Consider the following 12,618-nt stretch of genomic DNA (forward strand, 5'->3'; position numbering starts at 1 on the left):
TCTGTGTGTGTGTGTGTGTGTGTGTGTGTGTGTGTGTGTGTGTGTGTTTTATATATATGTGTACATATATATGTGTATATATTATACATATTTATATATATGTGTATTATATATGCACATATATAATACATTATACATATATAATATATATGTATATATATTATATATATAAAATGTATAATACATAGAATGTATAATGTAATATATATAATGTATACATTATATACATCATTATGTATATTATGTATAAGTATATATACAAAATACATATAATGTATATATACACATACATATATTATGTATATGTATATATATACATAATACATATAATGTATAATATATATTATATATAATGTATAATACATATAATGTATTATACATGTATATTATATATACACTCATATATAATACATTATATATTATATATATATCACATATATATAATACACATATTTATATATGTATATATATGTACACATATATATAACACACACACACACACACGTATATATAGATGATAAGGTTGGTGCAAATGTAACTGTGGTTTTTGCCATTACTTTTAATGAAAAAAATCACAATCACTTTTGCACCAACCCAGTATCACTTATAGCAACATAGATGGAACTAGAGGACATTATGGTAAGAGAAATAAGCCAAGAACAGAAAGTTAGACATTGCATGTTCTCACTCATGTGTGGAAGCTAAAAATGTTGATCTCATAGAAGTAAAAAGTAGAACAGAATGTACTAGAGGCTGGGAAGTTTAGGGGGAAAGGGGATAGAGAGATTTGTCAAAAGATATAAAATTACAGTTAGATAGAAGAAATAAGTTCTTGTGTTCTATAGCACTACAGGATGACTACAGTTAACAATACTTTATAGTTTCAAAGCACTAGAAGGAGGGTATTGAATATTCCCAACACAAAGTAATGATAAACGTTTGAGATGATAGATATGCTAATTCTTTTGATCTGATCACTACATCTTATATGTATCAATACATCACTATATACCCATAAATATACAATTATTACTTGTCAATTAAACAATAAAATGAAAAGTGTTTATCTCTATAACAACTCTCAAACCTGTCAGCTACTTGTCCCAGCTTGGTTCTAAACTTGTACCAACTTGGTTCTAAACTTGTACCAACTTGGTTTTATTCCCAGGCACACTGCCAGAACATCTATAGTCTGAAATATGACAATAGCCTACCTACTCAGAGCTGCTCTTTTTTTTCAATATCCTCTCCTAAACATTTCCAGTTATCCTTCCAGTACAAGCATGTCCTCCAATTCAAATTGAAAAAAAAAAATTAATTGACAAAGTTAAAAAATATTAGAACAAAACCAAGAAAAAACGCAACTTTGACGGCTTCCCCTTGCTTAAAGACTGGAGTTCAGAATCCTGAGCATGGAAAGGGGCCATTTAAGCCAATCTACCCTTTCCGTCTCCTCTCCCACCACTTCTTTTCTAATTGCAAGACCTTTCTTTTCCCTTCTCAACCCTTTGCTTAATCTAGGTGAGATTATTCCTTCTTGCAGCCTTGGCTAACAGTTTTCTCTGCCTGAAATTCCCATCTCTAACCATACACTCATTTATTATTTAATAAGCATTAAATGTGTCATAATCTCAGGGTCAGGTAAAATGAATGAATTAAGTATATCAGGTTTACTCAGAGCTTGGAAATTGCTGCCACGCAAATACTGCCTTCAAAAAAAAAGCCAATGATTCAGGTTCTTAACGTAAAAATTCTCAATTTTAAAAGTTTGCAGCAAATATTTAAAAATCTAAAACAATCCTTTGTATAACACTGTGTGTCTGCTAAGCAAAACACACAGGCAGGATGTTGGTTTGGACCTTGCTCCTAGTTCCACCAGGCCCTAGGGATCCAAAGGTGACCAAAACCAAGCCTCTGCCCTGATAGCTCTGCCCTGATGGTCAACAGGCCCCTACTGATTCTTGAAATGCTCTGTTTACATGGCACCTGCCATACTTGATTTTTAGAGCTAGTTGTTTACTTTTTGAATCATTAGATCCCAGAGAGGCGGGACTGTCTCTGTTCCATCTGGCAATAGTAAGTGCTCACCTGTAACTATAACCATAGACAGATGTCTATGTAGAAACTAGTACCAACTTGGTTCCAAACTTTTAGTTATTTTGTATTTTTCCCTTCCTAAGTGGATAATATGCCTTTATTAGGCACCATCATGTAAGCTATGATCTAACTAAAGAATTTGTCTGCTCAGGTGCAAACCTAGAAAATTCTTGGAGTCACATTTCAATTGTATGCTACAATTCTGAAAGTGTGCATATGTGTGTGTGTTTGCCACACAGGATCCTTTCAAGATGGTAGCCAAAAAGAAGGACTATTTACAAATAATTTTAGTAAATTTAAGAAATTATTTTAGTCTAGGGCAGACCTTTTCACTTTGGAAAACAAGAAAAATGTGTTCATTTGCTCCATATGTTAATATCAGGGTGAAACATTTTTCCATTTCACAAAAGTACTAAAAATGTCAGCTTTCATTTTTGCTGCAGTTATATTATTTCTAGTTATCCAAGCATGTTTACAAAACTAATTTAAGCTGAGCACTGGGGACTTAGGGGATGTCAGTCATGTTTTAGTGAACCAAACACTCTCATTTCACTAAGCATCACACTTAAGAGGGGACTGCTTGAACATCACTATTTCACTCCTCAATTGATCTAATTTCTAGACCCAGTCACAATCCAATTATGTGCATTGATCTTACATGGCTGCCATCTGCAAAATTAATAGTTGAAAAACATCAATCCTACTGAAAAAAAATATGTTTGTGTAGTTACTTGGATGTTGTCAAAATGAAGAACAGTAAATATTTTGTCTTCCCTAATTGTATACTGGGCAAGTTAGAATCCCAGTCATATTTCAAATGTTAAAGATTTAGGCTCCTATTATTTTATTTTACAACTCTGTATGATGTTATTGTATACACAAATTCACCTGTGTGTGGGTGCTTGAATCTTTAATATTGAAACTCTACACCGTGTGTTCAGTAAGATAAATGTATGTTGTCACTAACCAAACTGTAAGGCTTACCTGCAGACTGTTGAAAATGACAAAGAGAACCAACATCCAGAAGTGTCTGTAGGCCATGTGTAGTCCTCCCCAAAGCCATGTCACAGAAATCAGAGCAAAGAGATATAAAATCAGCGGAATTTCTAGAAATTAAAAAAAAAAAAGAATTTTTGAGCTTCAGAATACTGCACAGTCACATGTATACACAAAGTTATTTTTGGCTTCTTTCTGTGGTACTCTAAGTGCCCATTTTGAGAGAACAACCTTGGAAATCCCATTCTTGTGCCAGAGGAGAGAAAGCACATTGCTGAGTCCACATTCTTTCTGTTTTGCAAATGGGGCTGCTGGTAGGCCCAGGGATGGATGGGGAAGGATGAGAACTGTTCCTCTCCTAGACTACCACCTGCTGGACTGTTCAGAAAGTACCACAAGCAACAATGGAGTTGTAGAAATCTCCTTAAAAGAGTGTTCCACCAGAAAATGGCAGGCAGTAGTGTGCTCCCAAAATTAGCATATCCCAACCAGGCACTTAAGAACAGAAATTATATAACATTTTGTGTGTGTGTGTGTGTGTGTGTGTGTGTGTGTGTGTGTGTGTGTGGTGGAAGAATCTGTACTCATGTCCTTTATCTGACTGAGAAGACACCAAAATTTATTGGTAAGGTTAAGAGCAAAGATGAAGTGACTCATAATGACCAACTGAGCTTATCCCACACATGTTCTCAGGCAGTTTGTTTCAAAAGTTTCAGAACAGATTTTCTCAGGGCCAAGGGACTTTATTATCCTTTCCACTTGTCTATTTTGAATTTTCCTTGCTCTCTGGGTCTTAGAATAATAACCATATAGAGGTGATTTTAATATTTAAATGACAAGTTATTTAAGATTTAGAAAGCGAATCAGATCTTTGCAGACACAAATAATCACATTTTCAAGCTGTTGAAAGACAATCAGGATGGACCACACCACTAACAACTTTCATGACAGATCTCAAATCCTTTCTTTATCCACTATCATCAGTTCACACCTAAAATCCTCATGCACTATGAAAATTTAAAAAGTTGCTTAGAACTTTAGCAATTTTTAAATTTATTTGGAAACAATCTCAAACTTACAGAAGAGTTGCAAGTAGAGAACAACGACAAAGTTTTTTTTCCCCTGAATCATTTGAAAATTTTCAACTTGATCCCCATTACCCTCTGAATAATGTTTATTTTCTACAAAGACATTTTCCTACATAAACATGATACCATCAAATCAGGAAATTAAGATTGATATGGTACTATCATTCTCAGATTCCATTTTATTATACCAGTAATTTCCTTTTTAGCAGAGAGCCAGAAAGCCAGCCTTGTATAGCTGACATGTCTCTGTAGACCCTTTTAATCCCAAATGGTTCTTCTGTGTGTCCTTGACTTTCACAACCCTGACACTTTTGATATTACCGGCCAGTTTTTCTTGCAGAATGTCCTTAAATTTGAGTTTATTTGACGTTTTCTCATGATTTGATTTACATTATATACTGGTAGAAATAACAGAAGGGATACTGGGTTCACCTTACAGCATTCTATGGGGTGGTACAAGAACTCAATCTGTCCCATTACCAAAGCTGTTCATTTCGGTCACTTGATTAAAATGGTAGCTGCACAAATTCTTCACTACAAAGTCAGCATTTTCCTCTTTGTAATTAAGAAGTGTTATATGTGGCATTTCTTTGAAACTATGTAAATAGCTTTTTCCTTACCAAATGTTTGATTTATCCACTTATTTATTTTCTAACATAGACTTACAGATTCCCACTTATTTGGCATGTTACTATCTATTATTCTTTCCATTTCCCTTCCTTCCTCCCTCTTTTCTTCCTTTCTCCTTCTTTCCTTCCTTCTTTCTTTGTTTTCCTTCTCTTTTCTTTTTCCTTTTCTTTTCCTTTTTGCATAGGGTCATACAAGTTATTTCTCCATTGCCCAGGTTGGAGTGTGGTGGTGGTATCACAGCTCACTGGAGGCTTGACCTTGTGGGCTCAAGCCATTCTCCCACCTCTAAGCCTCCCGAGTGGCTGAAACTACAGTCACATGCCACCAAGCCCACTTAATTTTTCTATTTTGCGTACAGATGGGGTTTTGCCATGTTGCCCAGGCTGGTCTTGAACTTCTGGGATCAAGCGGTCCGCCCACCTTGGCCTCCCAAAGTGGTGCGATTACAGGAATAAGCCACTGTACCCGGACACTGTCATCGTTTATTTTCATGCCAAGATTTCCCTAGTGGGAGCCCTTTCAAGATGGTTTCTGTGCCTTTGTTTATATCCTCATCATTCTACTAGCAGTTGTTTGCTTTTTGGCCCAAGATGTTTCAAATGTTCCCTGCCCAAGTCCTGGTATCTTTTAAGGGAGAATGGTATTTAGAAATTGTGATCTGGGGCTAGGTATCGTCACTGCTGTTGCTGCTCCTAAGCTCTCTCAGTGGATAAAGTGAGAGGATACACGTGCATATGCACATACAAACACATTTACATCTATTTTACTATCTCTATATATAATGCAATTAATTCGTTCATTTCAATGCTTTGAATTCCAACCCAACATCACAGGGTTAATTCTAGTTTTCTCCCTTTCCATATTGTAACCCTTCCATGTTGGTAAGAGATCGCCTCCTCATTATTCTTGAACTGCTGGACTCTGGTAATCTGCCTCCCTCAGCTCCCCAAAGTGCCGAGATTACAGGCATGAGGCACCATAGCCCACTATTTCTCATTATTCCTAATATATCTATTGATTCGATCCACTCCCCTGCATGTAACCAATCTCCTATTGCTGTCATCCATTTCCTCGCTCAAGTGGCCTTCCAAACCCACTCAGCATCCCACAATTCCTGCTGGGCAGCACTGCACCCCTCACATGGATTCCCTCCTCACAACCAGTGGCTTCTGTGGATGCACACCTTGCTTGGGCCCCTTCCTGTGGATGCACACCTTGCTCTGTACCAACTAGTGGCTGTACAGGGAATTGTTTGGGAAAGGGAGGAAAAAGAAAGAACAAGGAGAGAAGGGAAGTGGGGAGGAGAAGGAAGGAACCTGAACACTTTTTTTTTTGAGAGAAAGAAGGCTTTAGAAGGGGACCATGCTGATATCTTTCTCAGGTATACCTTTCCTCACAACATATACAAATTGTCTAAATTATTATATCTGCACAGGGAAAGTAAGACTGATAGAAGAAGATTTACATAGATGAGGCCGGGCGCGGTGGCTCACGCCTGTAATCCCAGCACTTTGGGAGGCCGAGGCGGGTGGATCACGAGGTCAAGAGATCGAGACCATCCTGGTCAACATGGTGAAACCCCGTCTCTACTAAAAATACAAAAAATTAGCTGGGCATGGTGGCGCGTGCCTGTAGTCCCGGCTACTCAGGAGGCTGAGGCAGGAGAATTGCCTGAACCCAGGAGGCGGAGGTTGCGGTGAGCCGATATCACGCCATTGCACTCCAGCCTGGGTAACAAGAGCAAAACTCCGTCTCAAAAAAAAAAAAAAAAAAAAAGATTTACATAGATGAATAATTTCTTTTATTCATTATAAAATGTTATTCATTTTAGTCACTAATGCTTTGCAGCAGGACAGGAAAATATATACTAACATTTAATTTTTAGAAAAATTCATTTTTATTTAATGAAGTAATAAAATTGATAAAGGGCCAGAAGGCTCAATTTTACTTCTGACAATATACCCTAATATTTAGAAAACTGCCTAAGCTGTGCTCACAAAATTTTCAAAGATTAGGTATCAAGTCTGGACACTGCATTCTTTTCTTCCACTGTATAAGAACAAAATTCTATTTATGGCTCTGTGCGGATTACAAAGGGACATACACATTTTGTATCAACAACTAGGAACCAATTTTCAAAGTCTGGCCTGCATGTTCCTCTGAGTGCTTAGAGGAAAGCAAGTGGTGTGTGCTGACAGAGCTGAGTGGAGAAGCTAAGCGAGCATACTGGGGCTCACAAGGAATATCCATGGCTTATATTTTCCTGGAATTCTGTAGAAAAGCATGGTAGTTTGGCACCCCAGACTAGAAACTCTGTGAGGAAAAAAGCTAGTCATAAATAACTTAGTGTACTTAACAAGAGATCCCAGGCTTGCTTTCCAGCAGTACAATGATGATTAAAATTATGATTTTAGGTAGAAGAAATATATGCAGAGGCACATACGGATTTTGTCTGCCTGAAGCTGATATTAGGGAGGCTTATTTAAAAAACAAAAATTACAAAGTCATAATTAGGTACAGGATCTTGGAAGAGGCCAAGGCTGGTAAAAGGACCAGAAACTTAAGCTTCATCAGCTGTACGGTTAATCTACCTCTGAGGGGGGGGACCTTTAATCCTCTTTGGGGCCTGAGTCAAAAGAGGATAGGTATTGGGAGGGGGTGATGGGATGAAAGCTAGTTGCGGGGCATGTTGTTGTTAAACAGTGACTGTAAATTCCATTTGGCAAACTGAAAAACAGTGCTCCATTCAATTGAAAATCACTTTGTTTTTATATTTCCTAAGCTGTCATTTCACATTTGATGAACTACTAATAGCTTCTCTGCTTTCTATAATTCAGTATTTACCAAAGAAGGCATTTATAATTGGTAACATGGAAATAACTTATGTTTAGGAGTGAATTAGTGAAGATAAAACAGAATCATTTCAATGTTCTCAATAAAAGGAGGCCCTAAAAACACAGTGTTGCACCCAAGAAATGAGTATCTATATAAAAGACTGTGCTATGTAGGATAAATAAAGAACTCCTACAACTTAATAACAAAATACCCATTCAATCCATCTGAAAAATGTACAAAGGACATTTCTTTAGAGAAGATATATAAATGGCCAATAAGCACATGAAAAATGCTCAGGATCACCAGTCATCAGGGAAATGAAGATCAAAACCCCCGTGGTACCACTTCATACCTGCTAGGATGAATATTATAAGAAAAACAGGAAATAGTGTTGGTGAGGATATTTAGCAGTTGAAACCCTTGTGCATTACTGATAGAGATGTAAAATGGCACAAGTACTGTGGAAAACAGTTTGGTGGAACCTCAAAATGTTAAACATAGAGTTACCATATGATCCAACAATTCCACTTGTAGGTATCTATTCAAAAAAAGTGAAGGCACAGGTACCCCGGCAGATATTTGCACACCAATGTTCATGGCAGTATCACAATAGCCTAAGGGTGGAAACAACTCAAATGTCCATAAACAGATGAATAAACAAAATATAGTATTTGCATATAATGTGATATGACTCAGTGCCATATTCTGAATGTTTATGTCCCCCCCAAACTTTGTATGCTGAAACCCATTCACCAGTGATAGCATTAGAAGGTTGGACTACTGGGGGATGATTAGGTCATAAGAGTAGAGCCCTCATGAATGGGATTAGTGCACCTACAAAAGAGGCCCCAGGGCTCTGCCCTGCCCCTTCCACCTGAGGACACACCAAGAAGGCACCATCTATGGACCAGAAAGCTGAGCCCTCGCCAGACACTGAATCTGCTGGCACCTTGATATTGGATTTCTCTACCTCCAGAACTGTAAGAAATACATTTCTGCAGTTTATAAGCTAGCTGGTCTGGTCTAGGGCATTTTGTAATAACCTGAACAGACTGAGATACTCAAGCTTAAAATGGAATGAAATTACAATATATGCTATAACATGGCTGACCCTTGAAAATGTAATATGAAACAAGCCAGACACAAAAGGACAAATAATAATTCCATTTACATGAGGTGCCTGGAATCAGCAAATTCAGAGGCAGAAAGTAGAACAGAGGTTACCAGGGGCTGGAAGGAGTGGGGAATAGTGAGTTACTGTTTAATGGATATAGAGTTTCTGTTTGGAGTGATGAAAAAGTTCCGGAAACACGGATAGTGTTGATGGTTGCATAACAGTGTCAGGGTACCTACATGAAATAAAGTGTACACTTAAAATGGTTTAAGATGCTAAATTTTGTTATGTATATTTTACTACAAATAAGAAAAAAGCAAAAAGACTATGCCAACTAAGTCAGGCTATGTCAAGATGAAGTTCCACTGTAAGGAGAAAAAGAAAATCAAATCATCACAGTACTTAATTTACATACTTAAATGAACAAGGAGTCTCTAATGTGAAAACCAAAGTAGTCTGAAAAGGTTTTAGTGAAAGAAATTACTTGTGGAAAGGCAAAGAAACCAAAACAAACAACAACAACAAACCAGCAAGTAGATATGTCAATTAGTGCTACTATCTTAAGAAAGTCTACTCGTGGGAGTTAGTAGAATTCCATTGAGATTACATCACATCTCCTTAGTTTTTAGTGAAAAGTATTATTTCCATGAATTTAACAGGTTAGCCAGGCTGGTCTCAAACTCCTGAACTCAAGGCTGGGTAAGCAGATGGCCCTTCCTGATGTGAGTGGCCATCACCCAACACCTTGAGGGCTTCCATAGAACCAAAAAGGTGGAGGAAGGTTGGCTTCACCTTTCTTCTGCTTGACTGCTTGAGCTGGAACATGAATCTTCTTCTGCCTTTAGCATTCCTGTTTTTCAGGCCTTCAAACTCAAACTGAAATTTACACCATTCGCCTCTGGCTCTCAGGCCTTTAAAATACACCAGCAGTCTTCTTTAGTCTCCAGTCTGCAGGTGATCTCTTGTTGGTTCTGTTTCTATGGAGAATCCTAACATAATTCACATACTGTTTGTTGTTTAATACTCTCCTAGAATGTGAGCTCACAAAAGCATTGAAATAATTCTCAAGTACTAGTTTAATGAATTAAAAAAGACAATTTCTGATTCTAGTTAAATGAATTTTAAAAAGTTCTTATGGGGCTGGCTAAGATGATATGCTACAGTTAAAAGTAAAATTGAGAAGAAATTGTACCTCCACTATCTCCTTCACTCTTTATTTAAAGAGTGGGGAAGGTGCAGAGAGAAATGTGGATGTCACAGCAGGGAAAGAATTGCTTTTGGGCTGCAGGGGCTTGATAAAAATTTGAGTTTGTGACTTGTAAACAAAGCTGCCTATGAGTAACATTCCCATAGAGACATTTCAGTGGGGTTGTTTCTTAATTGGAGGGAAAAAGAGAGGGAGGGAGAAAAGTGTGATAGAAGCATTGAATGCTTCTCAGAAACAACCTACCTTATCTAAGATTTCCAAAAACATAAGTCAATTCCAGGGCCATTGAGGAGTCAGATTTACTGCACAATACTGACTTTTAAACTCTGACCACAAACCACAGTAAGAAATGCATTTTACATGTGAATTACACAACCTTGAAAGAAAATTTCTATGAAACCCAAGTTAATATATGCACACTTTGATCTATTCTATTCTATGCACTCTATTCTCTCCATCCCATCCTATCCCATTCCATGTAAAATGTTGGCAGTGGGACTCACCAATGTACTGTGTGACCCACAATTTTTAAACCTTGGCTTTAGAAGGAAACTTAAATAGCTTATACTTTAGAGGTAATGGTATACACAGTAAATATAACCATAGTGGAGGCTTCCACCTACTACCTTCGACATGGATTTACCCTGACCTTCTTTACTAATATGTGAAGGATGCAAGCATAATTTGGAAAGATCTGTGCAGGTGACATACTGGATCTGCAGGCAGAGAAGTGAATCAGTACTGGCCTACAGTTTATTTTCCAGGGGTAAAGAGAAGAATGTGAGCAAATTCTTATTGGAGTCTGAAGGTCTGCAGGGAACTTAAAATGCAGTACTTTGTCAACAGCTGATGTAGGGCTCTCCTGGATGCTAAAATACAGTCCAGTGTCAGGTCTACTTTGAATGTGATTTATTGCGATTGAAAAAAAAGTGGTGAAAGCCTAGAATTATGCTCTTGCCTTGCAAAAGCTATATATAATTTTCAATTTGCAGGCTATAATTTTGAATCTAAGGAGAATAACCAAGTTAGATGAGACATACCCACACAGACCTCGCAAGAACTATTATTAGAGTAATTCTATTTGAACCATGTACTTCAAAAGTGCCAGATAATATTCTGCTGGTGGAGGGGGGTTCAAATATGTCTGTGATTCTTAAGGAAAAGGTTAAGTGCTTTGTTTTCTTCCAGTGAAGGAAAAATTGTTGAAACTATGGGAAAGGGAATTATCATTTGGGTTTACAGCTATCAGCAATTTTCTACACATTTCATAAATGTTTCATACGGTGAAACTACGAGAACAAGTTCTTAGAAGATTAGAGTTCTAAAACAAACATGAAGTCAGCCAACTAACGACTGAAGACTGTCTTAACCTGGTTTTCTAACTACCTTACCAGTTACTCAGGCACCAAGGAGCTCAAAACTCATCTACAGGCATACTCAGGCATCTAACAGCAATTTTCCATCACACTTAACTTTTGTAATACAATGAAAATGTACAATTCATCTTTAAACCTGCCTATGTTTGTATTTTGAATCTGGCTAGATGGCCTTAAAATTTTTGGACATTAGATGATCATGTATTTGGCCATGAATAGCCAGTTATCTTTTACAGATAGTTTGATAACACATCAATTAGCACTCATTAAGAGTTAATAGGCTCAAATTCAATGCTGAAATCTTGAGTCAAATCTGGCAGGATGTCTGAGGAAAATTAACCGTAAAGATAACCCTAATTGGGCAAGAAAATATTTGAATGAGTTATCATAAATGTCAGTTCCCAGAACTGGTTTTTGGTAGACCCTCAATCTGGATAAATGCCAGCCTACCTCAAAGCTGCCTTTGTTTCTTTAATTTGGTTCTTTAACCATCACATACAAAACTGTAATACAAATTGAAAGTTTGATTTGATTTTTTAAATTTCTCTTGCCATATCACTATTCTAAAAGGTCTCCTTGAGTTAAATCCTTTGACTCTCTGTCAATGTGACTAACTGCATCTCTTCCCAACAGCCATCAGATTATCAGGGCACTGTCTGGTCTTAGAAATAATGATATTTCCCAATAGCTATAGGTAAATTACTTACTGTCTGTTGTTAAATAATTATATTTTTAATTAAGTAAATAGATTTAAAACTCATGCAGAGCTGTTTTTTGGCATATACAATGACAATTGACCGCAAAGCTGTCTGATATCTGTGTTATATAAGGGCTTATTTTTATTATCCATTTAAACAATGGCACAATACCCACAGGTGTGGCAGGGATTTTACACATAAGGGAGTGAAATAATATCTTATTGCTCATTCTTACTAACAATGTTGGACCAAGGCCTCACAGAGAAAAAAAAGGGAAACAATCGTTTTCAGAAAACAAGGCAATTCGGGGATTGAATGCCATGTGTATAGTCTAGGGAGAAGGAGGCTGTCTAACACTTATATATTAGTGATCAAAGTAATTTGATCAAAGTGATTTCACCCAATGACAGACCACTAAATTTTATTTCTGTATTTGCTTGTCAATATTACATGTAGACCTTGATTTTTGTGACATTTTAATTCCAGGTTTTTTTTTTTTCTATTTTTTTAAGTAGAGTTTAAATTGCTTATGGTTAAACTGGTTCACAGGTGTGTCTGATATTATTAGCAAATGTAT

At 37.0% G+C, this 12,618-nt stretch overlaps 1 protein-coding gene across 3 annotated transcripts in view; it reads right to left on the reverse strand.

Annotated features, from left to right (window-relative positions):
* Positions 1 to 12,618, reverse strand: part of ADGRV1 (adhesion G protein-coupled receptor V1) — a 565,868-nt gene that overhangs the window by 63,331 nt on the left and 489,919 nt on the right. For all 3 annotated transcript variants that reach the window (XM_032276299.1, XM_032276290.1, XM_032276319.1), the window contains one exon: positions 3,082 to 3,203. In XM_032276299.1, coding sequence (XP_032132190.1) covers positions 3,082 to 3,203 — 122 coding nt within the window. The remainder of the gene's footprint in view (positions 1 to 3,081; positions 3,204 to 12,618) is intronic.

The sequence above is a fragment of the Sapajus apella genome, unplaced genomic scaffold (genome assembly GCF_009761245.1).
Source record: "Sapajus apella isolate SASKATOON/1434 unplaced genomic scaffold, GSC_monkey_1.0 scaffold1, whole genome shotgun sequence".
NCBI classification, from domain to species: Eukaryota; Metazoa; Chordata; class Mammalia; order Primates; family Cebidae; genus Sapajus; species Sapajus apella.